At 37.4% G+C, this 20,005-nt stretch overlaps 1 protein-coding gene across 10 annotated transcripts in view; it reads right to left on the reverse strand.

Annotated features, from left to right (window-relative positions):
* The window catches only part of LOC149546776 (uncharacterized), a 108,913-nt gene that overhangs the window by 55,244 nt on the left and 33,664 nt on the right, over positions 1-20,005 (reverse strand). For 6 of the 10 annotated variants that reach the window (XM_089791357.1, XM_089791358.1, XM_089791356.1 and 3 more), the window contains one exon: positions 18,857-18,984. The exons of the other annotated variants lie outside the window; for them this stretch is intronic. In XM_089791357.1, coding sequence (XP_089647483.1) covers positions 18,857-18,984 — 128 coding nt within the window. The remainder of the gene's footprint in view (positions 1-18,856; positions 18,985-20,005) is intronic. 10 annotated transcript variants of the gene reach the window in all.

Consider the following 20,005-nt stretch of genomic DNA (forward strand, 5'->3'; position numbering starts at 1 on the left):
AGATGAACGGAGCCTTTAGCTGAAAATTTCAACCTCCTGGAACACCATTTTTCATGCATTTTCTCCTCCAAAACCTATCATGATATAGCACATTTCCATAGCTATTTTCTATGTATAAAAATATGATATATTTGCATAAAACTTAGGAGGAAAAGATCTGATTTTTTATCTCTACAAAGAGTTTGCTGCTTTTGAGGAAAAGAAAGAAAAGATATGATTTTCATCCCTTCCCTTTAGCTGCAACTATTATCTGGCTCAATTCATCTTTTCTCCTATGGCAAAACTTCTACAGGCTGTAGCTTTTCCATATGCTGCTCAAGCTTGAAAGAAGCCCAGATTTGGGCCCCTGAAAACAGTGGTGAAAATGATAGAGCATTCTATGCTTGTTTTTTGCAAAAATATGGAAGATTTATTGTTGTTTTTGCATATATTTTGCATCTCTACTTGAAAATCTGGACATACTCTGACATGCTTTACTCTGAAAATACTAACAACACTACAAGTCTTGTTCTGATTGAAGCATCTTATTTGTTCCTTAAGTCACTGCCTTATAAACTGCCCTCAACATGAACATCTCTCGAATCATTTTAGCAATGTACATATTGTCTTCTTATGAGATAACATGCTGAAGAAGTTGATACTGGGGCTGCAATCCTTTAATTTATTGCTCTCTTTTGCTAAGGTGGTGTATTGTCATCTTGTGTTATCTTGTTATTGATTCTTTTGGCACAATGACTTCTGCCCTACTGTTCATATCTATCCTTTTAATATCCTAAGGACTGACTTCATTGTTCTGCTAAAAGTCTTCACATTGATGCTACTATGCTGATGTCTAAAATGTCATTTGTACTTCCATCATTGTTCATGTCTACTCTTTATTTCAGCATATATACCAGTTGTTCATTGATATTAAGAAATATTACAAGGCTTACTCTTTGTTATTGCTGACGATTTGAAGATACCGCTCCCTATATCAGTTATGACTTGGTCAAATTATTTTGAAGCAGCATTATGACTATTATTTGATGTTATACAGTCAGATCTTTTACAATAAATAGTTTCTAAAGCATGTGATTCTCTAATCATAACTTTGACTGATTGCCCTTATGGCATTTCTCCTTCTGATAGAATGTCACAATATCGTGATTATATTAGAGCGATCCATTCCTGGTAGTTCCTCTGAAATGTAATTTTCTTAAATGATTGCACCATAGTGTAGGATTCTCGAATGATTTCATCATCTCGTGCAACAAATAAGTCTGGATGCTTCGCTGAAACATATTGTTTGATTCCTCACAGTATATATCATGCCCCTTTGTAACATGAAGATGCTTGCTTGCTGATTGGTATTGAGTGCTTGATCATTCCAAAATGCATTTGTCTTTTGTTGACAAGCTGAGATATCTGTTACTTTATAATACAAACTAGTTAGAGAGCAGATCAGGGTTTGTGTTTGGGAATATGGATGCATGTGTGGGGTATAATGATGAGATAGGGTTGTCATTGCTTAGATCCATTGGATCTAACTCCATCTTTCCTTATGATTGCAGGATTTGGTGCTTAAACACAATAAAACAGGAGCAACGGGGCATCCAAAGCATGCTTGGTCAAAGTGAGCAACAACATCGCCAATCATTCAAGCAATGACTGGCCCCTATGACTCTTTATGCTCTTTTTCTTTATGCACCTGAAAATTTCTCCCTCTGAAAATGATCCTAGAAAGTCAGCTCCAACAGTTACTCCCTTAGAGGCTCTGTTCTGTAATGTCCCAGAACTGGGACATTATGATTCAGTGTTGCCGGCTCATTTCACCTAGGTTTCGGGGGCAAGATTGTTCTTTACGGGGTTTCGTTTGAGATTTGACCTAGACATTTTCAGTTTCAGACCCATCAGAGCAGTTTTGGTAAGTTGTTCAGATGTTACTATTTTTACTAAGTCAACAGATATCAGTATTCTTGATATCCTAGAGCTGGTTTGAAAGCGTATTGCCGAGAGCTTTCCAATGAGCTATGGCACATGCTTATTCGTGTTCGTTTGGTCAATTATTTTAATGCCAAACGATTATATGGTTTAATGGCTAAGTGACTTTTAAAGTTCATTTAACTTGTTACTTTATTTTAAAAAGGTACTATGTTCACTTTAGTGACTAAACGACAAAAAGGTGCTTTATCCCACATTGTTTAAAAGAACATGCATCACATTGGGAAAAGTGATAAAGGTACAATAGGCTCCAGATGGGAATTTATGAAGAATATACTATTTAAAACAAATATTAATCTAGGAGCTGGAAACAGTTATTGGCTATCTCTTCGAAGACGCAAACCCTTGAAGAAGCTTGGAGGTTGGATGCAAACCTAGCCTTCTTACAGGTTTTATTTATATTTCATTTCTGACTATTTTTTCTGTGTATAAGATTGGATTACTTGGATTGTTGCATGTTATTGTATTGCTGTTATATAATACAGTAACATATTTTGGCAGATTGTTGTGTTAATTCCTGGTTTATATATGTACTTCCTGATTATTGGAGGAATAAAACAAACTTTTCTGAGTTTCGTTGTATGCAAATCTACAAGTTACAAACCAGTTAAAGTTCTGAAGTTTGTACCAAATATTGGTTTTTTGTCCGGTTTTAAATCTGCACTTTTATATCACGGGGTTTTTGGTAAAATATCCGAAAAGGGATATTTTGGTGGTATTAGAGCCAAGAATCCTGCCATCCTATGGAATCACGCACAAACAAGAAATTTTATAAGCTTGAATACTTTGAAGTTCTGGTTGCTTAAATGTGATTGGTCCGAACTGTGAGGACGAAACCCCTCCAGTTTACTTGCTGAAGAGGTTGGACGTTACCCCAACTCTTCATCAATCTTGAATCTATATCAGACGATTTTGAATAGAGAAGGAGGTCATTTTGCGTTCAAACCCTTCATCCCAAAAATACGCATGGAAGAATAGTATGCAAAGGTCATTTTGGGCAGAGGTTGAAGAATTACTACAAGGTATAGTACTAATTTTTTTTCTTGCTACAGTAGACACTATTTAAATGCTTATGGCCAAGACTAAAACAAAGGGAAATAATCACGCCTGAAGCAAGAACCGCGGCTGAGTTTCCTATTGAGATACGTAACTTGGGAAAAGTCGCAGACTTTAAATGGACACTCAAGGTGAGAGCGGAATCCTTTCAGACAGGACTTCACATCACCACAGACTCCATATGCGCGGTATTGACATTCAGCTCAACTATGGTAATCAACGCCAGTGAAAGGGGTGCCGAGAAGTGTATGGGAAGTCGGGTCGAGAGGGAAGATAGCTGGGATGTCAAATATTGCAGAGACTAGCTGGCACAGTCAACGTTGGCATATGGGTACGAGACTGTGATTGTTCTTTCCTCCCTCCATTAACATGTTCATTTCCGACTGGGAACTACCGCCCATTCTAGGTAGATCACTATTATTTGGTTGCCAATACAAAGGAAGTCATGTACACAAAGCCATATGTATAATGCTGATGAAGATGGAATTGTGAACCACCTCCAACTTGCCAAAGATGAAAGAAGATCTATGTATCCGCACAAATTGATCCTATAGTTGCTCGTGTGAAGGAAAGGCCGCGCATTTGGGATCAGCATACCATTAACTTAGCACCTGACTAGTCAAGGAGGACATTCCAACACAGGCTGAGAGTTTTTTTTTCTAAGGCAAACCTACGATAAACTTGGGGAAATAGGGAGGCCGTTGTTAGTTGGAAGCAACAGTCGAACGACCAAGGTAGCAGGAGCTAGGGCTCACATGGGAGTTCGGCAATGACAGGGAATCCCAGGCATGCGGCTAAGTAAACACTCCACAGATGGAGTCGTCACCATTGATAACTCACGAGTTCAAGTTCAGATGCCACTAACATCAGTTTGAGCAGTAATTAGAAAGCTGTCACAGATCTTTTAAATGCTCCTGTGGTGTTTGCACACAATGATTTTCTCTCAGGAAATTTGATGCTGAATGAGAAGGAGGACAAGCTTTACTTGATTGATTTTGAGTATGGGTCTTACAACTTTCGAGGATACGACATCGGAAATCATTTTAATGAATATGTCGGATTTGAAAGTGACTATAATTTATATCCCAATTAGGATTCCCAATATCATTTCTTTCAATATTATTTATCACTTGATGATCCTGAATCGGTGTCAGAGTCTGAGCTGGAAGCAATTTATACCGAGACAAATTGTTATGCTCTTGCCTCACATTTATACTAGGCGTTCTGGGCAATAGTTCAAGCTAAATATTCTCGAATAAACTTTGATTACTTAGGTTACTACAGTGATTTCAAACCATTATCTGGTTACTTGAGAACTATTTAACGAAATTACTATCAGCTACATATTCAACTTCTAATTAAAATTTAGGGTGGATTATTATAGTGGTTTGGGGAATGTTGTGTTTGGTTACATAGAGGCAGCGTCTGATCTTATTAGGGCTGCAAATACATTTAAGGGCCCATTTTTCCTGATTGGACTCCTACGTCGACATTTGAGATCAATTCATGGTTGCTGCGAATCATCTGAAAATCAACATTTGCAATTTTCTATACCAAGCCCTCATGGTAGACACACAAAGAACCACTCAGAGATAATATCCCCTTACAGTAGTGGACAGTGTTGCTCTGATTGTTGAGGTTATACAAAAGTCTGGTAATGAAGAATATGGGGATTGATTGAAATTGTTTGACAAAATTACATAGTACAGTTTCCGAACTCTATAATTAAAATTTCCCAAGAGTATTACAGCTATACAGTTGGGTTTCGTAAAGATGTTAGGGAGCAAACATTTTTGGTGATAGGTCAGAGTATGGGAAGAAGTGAGGTGGAACCAGTCCGCCATTGAGATATTCTCTAGCTTGACTTCACAATTTCAGAATCGAACACGGAAATGAGACTATATATTTCACTCAGAATATTTATACTTTGGTTATTTCAAGTAGAGAACATTACAGTACAAAACTCCGTGGTCAGAATTAGTAGAGTTATTTCAGTGGTAATATAACATTCTGAAAGTCTGTATTTAGCTTCAAGGTGCAGTTTGCAAAGATAAGCTTAAAGATAGAACTTATGAAACAGTATTGGGTTCATCACAGGCACATGACAAGCTATATGGCAAAGGCAGTGGGACGAGATTTCCAACTCGATATTAAAACCGAAGTAAGGAGATTGTACGATGGTTATAACAAATTTCTGTCAAAGCTTCAAAAAGAATTTTCTTTCATTAATTACATGGATTTTCAGCTAGAGCTGCAAAACAAGACGGATATGATAAAAAACATACTATGAATTGGCTCGAGGTCTCCTTGCAAAGGACAGTTGCAGCAATTTTCACAGGGCAAATATCAATCAACCTGATAGTAGTACTAAAAGGAAGAACAACCTTTGGTTGATAATATGCAAAATACTAATAATGGCACAAGTATACTAGCAAGAAATTGGGAGACAGAAGTACCTTATGGAGCTGTTTACACCAGTCCTTCTAATGAGCATATTGATGGCCCATGTAGAAGAGTTGACCAAACCGCCAACATTGGCAACTCCCTATCTTATTTAGACATAGAAAACTCCAGCATCTTATTTGGTGACATGAAAATTAACTTGGATAAATTTTATGATGGCACTAGGCTGGAAATTATGTCAAGTTTTAAGGAGGAGCAAATGGACCACAATGTTGGCAGGATAGATGATATAGCACGCTTTGAGTTGGTAGGCATATCTGAAAATGTTGTTTCCCCAGGTGATGAAAAATCAAAGAATTCTAAGGAGAGCAGCCCACTTGTGTTCGAAGGAGATGGTCAAAAACCATTATCGTTCCTTGACTTATTAGATATGCTTTTGGTCAAAGAGAACAAGATTGTCCAAGTGTTGACAAAGATGGATGATTCTTCCAAATTGGTTGAGGATCTCATGCGGAAGATTGTTATAGAAGAGAGACATGGTAGTGCATGTGGTGTCACAAGTCCTCTTTTACATACTATTTTTGAAACTTTGAAAATAATAAAATTTGACTACTTGCAACTATTAATGGATAGAGATCTTGCAATAAAATTTGGAAGAGACAAGGAGAGTGAGATAGATGAGCTATGCCTTCAATTGAGCTTAATACATTACTCCATTCACAAAAGCTGAAAATCAAACGAGTGGAGCACCCACTCATGAAGAAGATAACCGAGGTTCAAGGGCACAAGAAATCATGCAAATCATTGAAGAATTCATAGAGTGGGTATATGTGAAGGCAAACAATGTGATTCAATCACGTATTCCTCGTTTGAGACTTTCTATGGTGAGAAAAATTCTATGGATCAGCAAGTTGATGAGCCTGAAAATTCTGATTTTTATAACAGCAGCTGTGCATCTTCACATGAGCACATGGTTAGTGATACAACAAGTGAGGATAATTCAGAGATTTCAATTAATGGTGAACCATCCTCTTACGAAGATTTAGACATAAGTGAGAGTACTTATGGTGGGGTAGGAAGTTCAAATTTATACTCCGCATGTGCTGAGGAATTTTTCAGCTTACCCAGAGAGTTATCACCTAGCTCTCATGAGATGGCCACGGCCTACTTGTTGATTGGTGATTTTTTACTGTTGGTATATTTCCACTATCAGTGATTTGCCTGTGTATGTTGGTAATACATTCACTGATTCTATTTGGCCTTCTAGGGTCAACAAGTTATTTGCAAGTGAGTGGAGAGATCACACATTACCCTACGTTCCACATGAGGTGTCTACATTTTTTATTCAGCAAGGTATTGAAGACAGTGGTAGCATTCATGATGTTGGTGATTCATCAACCACTCTTTCATTTACCCAAGATCATGTTGATTGGGCAGTTGAGGGTCCAAGTGTTAATAGTATCTTACATCTAGCAGATTATGTCGTGTTGCTACGCAGTCACGTGATTATGATCTGTGTGTTTCAGCTTTCTGACATATCAGATTTCCAGAGATTAGGATTACTCCTTTTCCACCAAAGTGATATGGTGATGGAGTCGGATTGGCTGGATCTATCATTGACATCGAAACAAATATTACAGGAGTGGTACAGTGATACAAGGGTACAGATATTATAGGAACTAGTCAATGGTATCTTAGACAGTGCACGAGTCCTCACTTGGCATCCAAGTGGAGCATCCCTAGGTATTGTCTTTTATCGGGGAGCTAGATGGAGAGTTTGGTTGGTATCTTATTGGGGTGGATATGGGTATATTGTTGGGCCCCCATCTTCACTTGACACTAGAGACTCACAGGGTCACTCATGGAGTGAGGTTTTCATCCTGACTGAGGGTTTTGGCACACAAGGCAGCAGCACATGGCAGTTGGTGTCCATTTATGGTGAGACGAGGGATCTTGGCATTCAATTATCTAGCACAATGATTCCTACTGTATTGTTTCACCATTCTAAGTTTGGGAAGATGCATGCCAGGGTACATCGACTAAGGAATAGAACCTCATTCTCGAGGCGAGTACGGGATCTTGGCATTTGATTTCTACAGGTATGAGCGGATTGCTTGAGGGCAAGCAATCTCTGAGAGGGAGGCTTTGTAATGTCCCCTTTTTCTAGGACATTATAATTTAGTGTTGCCGGCTCATTTTGCCTAGGTTTCGGGGGCGAGAAGGTTCTTTACGAGGTTCCGTTCGAGATTTGACCTAGACATTTCCAGTTTCAAACCCATTAGAGTAGTTTTGGCAAGTTGTCTGGATGCTTACTATTTTTAGGAAGTAAACAGAGCTCAGTATTCTTGATATCTCAGGGTTGGTTTGGAAGTGTCTTGCCAAGAGCTTTCCGACAAGCTATTGCACGTGCTTATCCGAGTTCGTTTGGTCAGTTATTTTAATGCTCGACGATTATATGGTTTACTAGTTAAGTGACTTTTAAAGTTCATTTAACTTGTCACTTTATTTTAAAAAGGTACTATGTTCACTTAAGTGACTAAAGGACAAAAAAGTGCTTTATCCCACATTGTTTAAAAGAGCATGAATCATATTGGGAAAAGTGATAAAGGTACAACAGGCTCCACATGGGAAGTTATAAAGAATATAATATTTAAAACAAATATTAATCTGGGAGCTAGAAACAGTTACTGGTTATCTTTTCGAAGACGCAAACCCTTGAAGAAGCTTGGAGGTTGGATGCAAACCTAGCCTTCTTACAAGTTTTATTTATATTTCCAATTTGACTGTTTTTTCTGTTTATAATATTGGATTACATGGATTGTTGCATGTTATTGTATTGTTCTTATATAATACAGTAACATATTTTGGCGAATTGTTGTGTTAATTCCTGGTTTATATATGTACTACCTGATTATTGGAGGAATAAAACAAACTTTTCTGAGTTTCCTTATATGCAAATCTGCAAGTTACAAATCAATTAAAGTTCTGAAGTTTGTACCAAATATTGATTTTCTGTCCGGTTTTAAATCTGCACTATTATATCACAAGTTTTTTGGTAAAATATCCAGAAAGTGATATTTCGGTTCCCCGAAGGATTCTTGTCAGACTCACTTTGAATATGATATCAATTTTCTTATTTTCTGATGATAAGTCATCATTTCCTCATGACATACATAGGAGTCGGCCCATCAACATCATGCAGTCACACAAGTAAATCTAGACTTCCTCTGAGTATCAATCTTCTAAGCTCCTGTGTTGCCTCAAACATAAAGGAAAAGATCAAGGCAAATAATCATTATACTATGTATAGAATTACAAATAAGAGAGAGACTACAATGAGTAAATAAATGTAAAAGATAAGAATACTTATCTGAACATGAAGATTCAAATATTGTCTTCTTAGATTTCTTGAGAATGGAACATCTCCTCTCTAAATAAGGTTCAAGTGGGAATGGAACATTGACTATTATTCCACCCACAATGTAAAATTATAACTCATTCTTATATTGTTAAACAATTTTGTATCAAATCAAATATGGATTCCTTTGGCATCATCTCTCATGTTGATTGCCCCAAATCTATGATTTACCTCTTCTGCAAGTAAAGAATTGATCAAAATATCAAATCTAAATCAACCCATATCTGTGCTTTCATGTTATGTGTGGCCCAATGATTCCTTCCCAACAGAGACACTCGTCAATTGTCGGGTCGTCTATTCAAGATGATCTTAGACAATAATTGTTCCAGTTATCCAATCTGATTTGTGTTGCCCTTGCTATCTAAAATGAGTTGAAGACCATGATGAGCTAGTTAGATAGTGGAAACATTGAATCTGCATCCTAGACTGAGCTCCATAGTTCCACACCAATAGTACACAAAGATTTTCATACCCAACCTATGATAGCAAGGCAAATAAAAGATGTCCTTAGATTATAGGTAACTACTAAAATTTATTTGATCCATCGTGTGTGAATACTGAGCTATATCTAGATATTCCTTCCTTAAGATTCTTATTTTATCTCTCCCTCCATATTCTAAGCTTCCATAGTTATTATCCAATTTCAACTTTCATACTTGATCCACTGTCGCCACTAATTTATAATTACAACATTACGTCTTCGTTAATCAATAATTTCGAGGATCTATGATAAAGTATAGATTCTCTTTTAGCAGCCCTTGTATTTTCTTGATAAGTGAAAATATGTCACCTTGATTTAGGATTTTCCCAACTATAACATTCTAACATCCCACACTAGATCTCTCGAACTTGAATGGCTAGACTTAGTTCTAAGTGTCTTGGATCCCCAATCTCAAAGCCTCCAACTTTGATAATTGTATATTGGATGCCCAACTGATCTCTTCATAATTGTCTTCAAAAAAGGCACAAACTTCACTTTGGTAGAAGGCTTGGAGAAAATATCAGTTGTCAAGATTGTATCCATCTAATCACTGGAAAATCCTTCTTGACATGTTTTACTCCCTATAAATAAATATGAACAAGATACTTAAAGGTCAACTGAAAATTCTTTCCAATTTTCTCATACATGGAGTTGGTTCCTGCAAAATAATTCTTTGTTTAGTGATTATCTACTGTAATTTCCCCCTCCTTCAAGAAATGTCTTGAGGCACAAACTCAGTCTTATGAATAAGAATGTACTATGAATAGGTAATATTCCAAGTATCCATCTCATCACTGGAAAATCCTTCTTGACATGTTTTACTCCCTCTAAATAAATATGATCAAGATACTTAAAGGTCAACTGAAAATTCGTTCCAATTTTCTCATACATGGAGTTGGTTCCTGCAAAATAATTCTTTGTTTAGTGATTATCTACTGTAATTTCCTCCTCTTTGAAGAAATGTCTTGATGCACAAACTCAGTCTTATGATGTGAATTATTAGTTTATTCATTTTTAAGTCAACACAAATAGCAATATTGGCCATTGTGTCTCATCTACTATAAACAAAATTGTATCATTGATATTATTGGGTGAGAATTCACAAGAGGATAAATGTAAGTTGACTGGTAGACATCGTCAACGTATTCATTAAGCCTTCCAACTTCATATACAGACAACTTTTCATTGATACAAGACATCCAAGTTTTATATCTCTGCAATGGGGAGTTGCAGAAGTTGATATTGAATATACAGACCATGTTAAAGATTTGATGCTAAAGACACAAGCAATTATGGTACTTTCCATTTATTTCCATCGTCGTCCACCCTTCTTAAAATACTCTTTATTTTCTATTGTTAGTGGTTGGTCCTTGTGTACCCGTGCATGCATATAAGCTGCCGAAGAAGGGTATCCTTTATTTATCCATTCACAGTTGTTCCATTTCGATGTGGTCACCAATGGACTGAGCGCTCAAATAGTTTCTTTGTTTCTAAACAAACTTGTATTTCTTTAATCCATTTTTCCCTTTTGCTGGCGGTATTCTCATTTAAGTAATTGGTGGTTGATCTTGACACCCAATGTCTTTGAACATCCCTCTGGCCTACACTTTATGCACTTGATTTTAGCAGTAATATGATGGTTCTTTAGGCCCCCTCGACGTTGTGCATGTGAGATGTCAATCGAATTGATTTTCCCAAATTTTGGGGTTTGTAGCAGGTGCGTACTCCTATGTTGATTGTTATGGAATGGTAATGATATTATCAACACAGCTTAAACCTTATGACTAGTCGTTTGAAACTCCAATACTAATTTCCTTTCTATTATATGTGATGACCAATCTTAGGAAGGATTGATATTAGACGGTAAGCTTGTATCGATATCCCATTCTTTTTATTATTATAAATCAGTTAACTATTGATATTAAAATATCCACATCAACATCTTCAATTTAATAGGATATCGCTATCTTAATTTGTTCTCAATCCCATATGTAATTTTGCAAGGAATAATATTGATAGACTTTCCTTCTTATATAATCCGTTGAACCGACTTCTACAATCCAATTTGATGATGGTATAGTTGTTTATCTTATGTCGTCTATATTTATTTCTGAATGTCTTTTCCCTTACTATATGTGATGGTAGTTTTGTCACTAGCTTAGCAATTTGTTGTTGGTTCTGCACGAAAAGCTTTATTCCAATTATAATTTTTTATACTTGTTCATGCACTGACTGTATATATCATTGCGGTATGAATGTATGACCATGGATTGTTCAGTCACCATTTTATAGGATGATCTTTATGTCTTTTTAATAATGTTTTGATGCACTATTTTTATCTCTGAATTTTGCTTTCGCTCCCTCCTTACTTGCCGCTGACTGGGCACCTTCACTGAGTTGGATTCTCCATGTTAGTTTCGTGGATTGATTAAATATAAATCAAATATAGAAGCAGATTCAAATATAGTCCCCGGCAGCCATAGGTCCCCCCGAGGAGAAGATTCGTTGGTAATGACAGGGATGATGGGTGGCGTGGATGTGTAGCCAAGAAAAGGAAGGTGGGTTCTCCAAAGACTCTGTGCGGGTACTCCAGAACTATTTACAAACATAAGGGTGCTCCCAACCAAAGAACAAAAATAGCTTGCAGGTCACAGCAGAAAGAGCAGGAAAGGGGGTCGTCTCTGGTGAAAAAGGAAAAAACTGCTAAAACAGACAAGAAATCACTAGCCATACTTATAGAGTCAGATGTGGGGAAGGCTTTTGTACAGATGTTTAAGGGAAAAGGCTTCTCTTCTAAAATGGGGAGGAGACTGGTTGGCTCTCCCAAAGCTCTGAAAAATGGATAGATGACACAAGGGGTCAGCAGGTAGTGATTAAAACCCTAACGAATGGCTTTTTTCTTATTATTATGGGGACTGCTAGGGAGAAAAGTAAAGCAATGTATAACGGGCCTTTCATCATGAATGGGATTCATTTTTTCATCAAAGACTGGATACCAAACTTCAACCCTAGGCAGGCCAAAGTCGAAGTGGTGCCCATCTGGATCAGGTTACATAATCTTCCATATCAGTACTGGAATGAAGATACTTTCAAGCAAGTTGGAGACAAACTGAGTGAATATGTGAAGGCGGATGATGCGATAGCCAAAGAGGATTTCAGCAACTATGCAAGACTCTGCATTGTGTGGAACCACATACGTTAGTTCCCCACACAGTGGAGCTTAGGACAGCGAAAGGGTTTTGGTGGCAGGAAATACAGGTAGAGAAAGTGGTGGAAAGGTATTCGACATGTAAGGATTGGGGACACTCAACAGAAGTATGTACGGTTGATCTAAAAGGAAAGAACAAGGAGGATGAGAGGATGGAGGATCTCAATATTAAAGGAAATCCTGACACACAGAATGGTATTGAGATGGGAAATGGAGCAAATGGGGACCATATTCATGCCTAGGGGAAAAGGTTAGCATCACTGACCAATGTCTAGTGACAAGAGAAGATGGCGATCATTCCAAATTGCAGCTGAACAGGGTGGAATGTCAGAGTGAAGATGATTCAGTAGTCCATACTTTGGGTGTCCTTTTTGATCATCAGAAAGAAGCTGAAGTCTATAGTGGAGACTCCGTTATGGATGTCCCAAGCGTTGTTAACCATGATTTGAGTTTGATCCTAGTGTCCACTGATGGGCTTCACACGGGCTTGAATATGGAGCCTTTGGGGAAGCCCTTACCCCAAAATGACGAAGTTAACAACCAGTCAAAATCTGAGGATGTTTGTAAAGACATTTTGTTTCTCCACCACACGTAGTACCATTTTTAGGTGGGATCCCTGAAGTTGAGGAGCTGGTTGAAGAGGAGGGCGGTGAGGCCAACGAGGAGGTAGGGGTTGTAGAACAAACAACTATTTCCCAATCGGAGGCAGTTGAATCCAAGGTCAATTTTGGAAGTCAGAAAACTAGGGATAGAAAATCCATCCAAAAACTATTGGAGGATGTTGGCAACATGAAGGGCCACACTAAGTTGAGATCCGGGAGAGACATAGTCTCTCCTAGGTAGCCATGAAATTCCTCACGTGGAATGTCAGGGGCTGCACTGCCCTTGACAAAAGGTGCTTGATAAAACGAGTGTTTGATCAAGCAAAGGCATATTTGATTTGCATTCAGAAGACTAAAATGGAGATTGAGGCTGCAGTAAGAGTTTTTGGTGTTTGCATATACTGGTCTGGTTTTTTTGTGGAAGCAACTGGTGCTTTGGGTCGTCTAGGGATTTTATGATATCCTCAAACAATTAAGGTGGAACCAATATCGAAAGCAAGGTATTGGCAAGCTGTCAATTTTTCATCCTATTCTTTGAATTTTTCTGGTATCTTGGTGAATGTTTATGGTCCTACTAAGTCGGAGGAAAAGAAGCTAGTTTGGAACGAAATCGCTACCTTTCTACATGGTTGGGGGAGATGTTATTGGGATTGTGGTTGCTGATTTCAATGCCACTTTGGCTCCCACTGACAAAAGAGGAGTGAGACCGGTTGATCAGGTGCAAAGAGAATTTCAAGGTTTTGTTTCAGAGAATAATTTATTGGAGGTTCCAGCAAAGGGAGATAATTTTACCTGGACTAACAGACGTCAAGGATTTTTGAACATTTCAGAGAAATTAGAAAGATATTCCCTCGCTGGTCCGTGGAACAGAAAGTCTGTTGTTTTTGAAGCCAAGATATTGGGGCAGTCAGGCTCAGATCATTTCCCTGTGTCTTTGCTGGTGCAACAGGACAGTGTCCCACAAAGATGCCCCTTTAAATTCGAACTCATGTGGCTTAAAGCTGAAGGTTTCTATAATATGGTCTCGGACTTGTGGAGATCTGCTCCAAATGCAGAAGGTAATTTTGCCTTCCAATCTTTTAATAAATTAAAATTAATGAAGAGGAACATGAAGGAGTGGAATTGAGTTCATGTTGGCAACATCTTCAAGATTAAGGAGGAGCTAGAGGCTGATATTGAGGCCCTTAATAATACGATAATGGAGTAAGGGATGGATGATACTCACTTTGTTGTAGAGAAAGATCTGTTGGAGAAGTATAGTGAAAAAAAATTGAGAAAAGAAATCCATGTGAAACAGAATTCATGGGAGGATTGGCTACATGCTGAAGATAGAAACACCAAGTTTTTTCACTGTTCTGCTAAAAAAAAGAAGAAATATCAATAAGATCCTCTCAATTGAGGAGGCGAATGGCTCTACAGCGGAGGACCCTGAGAAAACTAATTAGGGCGCGATGGACTTCTTCTCGGAGTTATGTAGATCAGATCAGATTGATAGGGCTGCAGCACAGGAGGAAGTTTTGGATGTTATCCCCAGCCTGGTTTATGAAGAGGATAACAAAATACTAATGGAAGGAATTAAAATGAATGAGTTGAAGGCTGCGATTTTTGGTCTGAGGGGCAAGAAGGCGCCTAGACCTGATGGTTTTCAGGCTTTCTTCTATCAAAAATTTTGGAATGTATTAAAAGATGATTTATTGAATGCGGTTGAGGAGTCCAAGAGAGAAGGTTTTGTATTGAAGACTTCAATAATACATTGGTGGCACTCATTCCCAAAAAAGAACAACCTTCTAAGTTTAATGAGTTTAGGCCAATTTTACTTTGTAATACAGTTTACAAAATCATCTCCAGAGTTGCGGCTAACAGACTCAAGATGTTGTTAGATGTATTAATCTACTCTGAGCAGAGTGGATTTACTCCCAACAGAAGTATATTGGATGGAATCATTGTTGCTCATGAGGCAATACATTCTGCTAAAACTAGAAAACAGAGACGGATGTTGCTTAAGTTGGATATTCATAAGGCTTATGATAGGCTAGATAGGTTTTTCTTGCTACACAGCATGAGAAGTTTTGGCTTTGGTGACGGATAGCTGAAGTGGATTGGTAGTATGATTGCAAACTTTCGTGCTCCAGTGCTTGTAATGCTAGCCCACAAGGTTTTTTTTCCACTTCTAGGGGCATTCGGCAAGGTGAACCAGTATCGCCTTTTCTCTTCATATTATTGGCTGAAGTTCTTGGAAGAACCATCTCAAGGAAATGAGAGCTTGGACAGTGGAAAGGAATCCTGATAGTACAAGGTATTGATGTGACTACACATTCGCAATTTGCAAATGATACATGTTTCTTTGGAGTGGCTTCCATTGCGGAAGCAAGAATTGTGAAAAAAGGTGTTGGACATCTATAGCCTTGCCTCTGGTCAATCAGTTAACTGGGAGAAATCATGAGTGTTCTTTTTCAATACTAAAACTAGGCTCATAGCACGCTATTGCCAGAGCATTTGATGTAAGAATTGGTAGATTTCTAGGCCAATTTTTAGGTACTCCTCTGTTTGATGGGACGGGTAAACCTGAAATGTGGAAGGAGTTTGTTGGCAGATGCTTTAGCAAGATGGATAGCTGGAAAGGCAAGTAGTTGACCCTAGCTGGGAGGTTGCTTATGCTCCGCACTGTCATTTCAGTGATTCCTATATACTCCATGGCATGCTTCATGATTCCAAAGAAGGTTGTTTATCAGATCCAGCCATGCATAAGGAAATTTCTCTGGAATGGATCTAAGGAAGGTGAAAAAATTCCTCTTATGGCTTGGAAGAGGGTCTGTCTGCCTAAAGGGTGTGGGGGTGCAAGAATCCATGACTGGTTTCTGCTTAACACTGCTTTAGGTGCCAAACTTGTTTGGCAGTTGTATGTTGGGGGTAGCCAACGGTTGGTCAAAGTTTTAAGAGCCAAATACTTAGATAATATGGAGGACGAAAGAATTCTGACTATTGCTAATCCCCCAGGGTTTCAACCTTATGTAATTTTATTTGAAGTTGTAGAAATACTATTACTGGTCATTTAACCTGGAAGATTGGCGATGGAAGCACGGCGGACGTTTGGAAAGACTCTTGGGAAAGTGACCCGATTGTGGAGGATGTCGAGGTGCCTCAGCATGTCACCGAAGTGTCTAGGCTACGGTGGGGCTCAAAAGTGAAGGATTTCATTGAACTAATGACTTCTCCCTTGGGTATGACCATCATTTGGAAAGACCCAACAGTGCTCAACCTTAGTAGGGAGGATGAGGAAGTTTTTAAAGGCATCCTCAAAGGAAGATCATTGGCTTTATCCGGTGACAAAGATCAATTAGTGTGGTGTGGAGCAAAGAGTGGGCGCTATTCAGTGAAAGTGGGTTATAGCCTGCTGGAAGGGGCTCATAGTAAGGTGGATTGGGGAAATGTTCTCTGTTGGGATAGTGCTTGCCTGCCCAAGGCAAGAGCATTTACTTGGTTGGCAAGGAATGGGAACATCTTAACTAGGGAGAGGTTAAAAAAGATGGGCTTCTATGGATCTTTTAGGTGTCCATTATGCAGAGAGGCAAAGTAGACAATAGAACATTTTCTTCTCAATTGTAGTTTCTCTCAAGTGATATGGGGCTTTGTGAGGTGAAAGTTGGATTGGTCCTATCCCATGCTCGACAAATTAAGGTGTTGGTTGGAATCTTGGCCAGTAATGAAGAAGAAGTATACTTTTTATGTTGCATGATCTACCATTCCATCAATAACTCTATGGTAATTGTGGAAGGAGCGTAACAAGAGGATATTCCAATATAATGCGATATTTTCAACCGAACTTGTGAGAGTGATCTCGAAAACAATCTCAAACGCAACTGTTAGAACTAACGTCCAAAAAATTCCCTTTTCTTACAGAGAAACTTCCCTTCGATCAAATTTAGACCCACTAATGGATCGGTAAGGGTTGATCCTTCTTGTAACAGGACAAGTTGTGTACGGACTCATCCAAATTTGGGTTGGATTAAAATAAATTTCAATGGTGCTTCAACGAGCAATCCTGGTCCATCCTGTTGTGGTTATATTGCAAGAGATTTTAAAGGGGGAATTGTTGCAATTATAGCTAAAAGATTGAAGGAAGACACAAATAACATTGCAAAGTGTCAGGCAGCAATTGAAGCTATCTCCATGGGGATTATGATTAGGCTTGGGTTAACCAAGATTCACTTAGAGGGTGATTCCCAAATCGTGATTAATGGTATCATCAAACGTAAAATGGATCCTTGGCAGTTAGATAAGTATATTAGGTGAATTAGATTACTACTGGCTCAAGTTGAAGATTATTGAATCTCCCACATCTTTAGAGAATCAAACTACCTAGCAGATAGACTTGCAAACCTTGGCGTAGAGGGATCCTTGGAAGAAAACTATGAACTATTTGAAGACCTAAGATTAGTAGCAGAAGGTTAGGTTTCATGGAAATGAGCAAGACTGAATTATTTGTGTGACAACCTTTTGAATAGAGGTTAGTGCAATTTTCACTTAGTACCTACGAAAATACTTATTAAGTGTTAGTGTGTGGAGAGCTTTTTCTGCTATTTTAGGAAAGTTGTGAAACTTAAATACGGGATGGAATAACTAATGGGATATTGGAGACATCGATCATCAGTTCGTTTTGAGGGTGAAATAAGCAGAAGACAAACCCCCCAAATTTGGGTCAATCAGTGTAACCAACATTTGGGCTTCGACAAGTTAAGGCATTGTGCAGGGGTGGTGTGGTATTAGGACAGCAATTAACGAGTTTCTTTGTAGGAAGAAGCAGAGGCCAAAAAGGGAGGGAGCAAAGGAGACATCAGATAAGATGGCCAAGGAGATATCGAACTACCTCAAGGAGGAGGCGATGAAATGGTTCAGGGAATGTCAGTGGTGACATATATTGTCCAAGGTCCTTTCGGTGTTTGTTGTGGGTTTTCATACCCGTGTTTGTTTGTTGTCGAAGCCTATTTATAAGGTTTGCATAGGATTGCTAGCGCTCAACCAATTTGGGATCATAATTTATGTCAAAGGTGGGGAGTGTCTATTTTCAATGAGCATAATGCTCTATTTTGTAAATGGTCTTCTATGTATTGGGTCCAAGGGAGTATGGAGAAATGGAAGATGTATAAACATTGTAATGCTTTGATTTCCATTAATAAATTAATAAAATTGTTACCTATCAAAATATATATATATAATATTATATACTATAGTATATATAATAATTTACAACATTTCAACAACACAACTATTCAGCAATGTAAAGTTGTTTGTCAATAGACAAAATGGAAATAAAATAAATCAATAGATAGCAACTCTAGATATTGGTTTCCTACTTTTTTTATGATCATCTGCACTATATGTATATATTGACAAGAACCATCATCTATGTATTAAATACCAAAAATGTTTTTTTTTTAAACTAGGACACTACACACCTCAAATAAAGCCCTTTCATTTTTATATTCATCTACAACGATATTTTCTTTGCAAGAATATATCTAGAAAACCTACAAACATGGTACATAGAAATAAATGTCATGGCATACTATGCTTAAAACTGTCTTAAATTGATAGAGAAAATTGAATCACTCTTTCTATAATTGATACATTTTTTAATAGTTTGCAAATATTTCAATACTAAAATTATTATAACAACAATCTATTAAAATAACAATAGTATGTATTACCAGGGATATATCTTGTTGAGTGTAAGGTTCTAGCTTCAAAAAAGATGAGGCTGAATTGTGCCCCTGGTGAATAGGTGTAGTCGGCTTGTGCTCCCGAATCACGTAAGTAAAATGATTTTGTAGATGACCTCCATAAAAATTGAAAATAAATTGCCAAACTAGTTGTTTAACACTTACATGAGATATAGTTGGAGAAAAAATTGAAATACTTTAGAGATTATTCTTCCATACTTTGTTGTATTGGTTTTGATATTGATATTTTCATAGATATTATTGACAATCTTGAATAACACAACTAATTGGAAAGTACCAAAAAATTGAATCAAACCAACATGTTTTACAATAATATAGAGATTGGTAAAATCAGTAAATAAAATTTTAACACCAATTAGTGCTGAATTGATAAAATATGTATCATATCCCGATCATACAGGCAATATAAGTTATCAAGACAAGATGATATCATATAAAAATTTCTTAAAAGAAGTTGCTAAAAGGCCTTGTGTGATTTTCATAGTCCATTCTTCGACATGTACGCTTAATTTTGCATTGTTGATCCTTATTCTTTAATAGTGGACAGAAAAAATTTACAATACCAAAATATGTGGAAAAATTAAATTGACATTAAAAATAGCCTCCACATGTGAAGTCAATTTAAGAATAATTTATTTTTATTGATAATATGGATCGTTGTAAAAAATTAGTTAGGATTTTTTAGTAATTACTATACCAAGTTAAGAAGATATTATGGTCTATGGCAGATTTCTAATAGTCATTTTCACATAGCAAATTTCAAGGATCAAAATTGTCTTGTCAATGTGTGATATAAACGTGATAATAGCAATTGACAGAGGAATGATAGAAATGGCTATTATTAAAAAAAATCTGGAGATAAAGTCAATGGTTCTCTCAAAGATTACGAAATACTTGCAATCAAGTATTTACAAAAAATTATGACACATCCACGTTTACCTCCATAACATTTGGGAAGAGGAATATAAGGAGTTTGTGAAAGGACAATTAGACATTCTAGGTAGTCTTCAGAATTGAAGCAATGCATACATATAACTAAAATATTATTAGATAAGACATTTATGACAAAGATGTATCAAATAATTAATATAAGGTTTCAATGAAACGTGGAGAAGT

Source organism: Cupressus sempervirens, chromosome 7 (genome assembly GCF_028749045.1).
Source record: "Cupressus sempervirens isolate cs-2001-9-10 chromosome 7, ASM2874904v1, whole genome shotgun sequence".
In the NCBI taxonomy this organism is placed as follows: domain Eukaryota; kingdom Viridiplantae; phylum Streptophyta; class Pinopsida; order Cupressales; family Cupressaceae; genus Cupressus; species Cupressus sempervirens.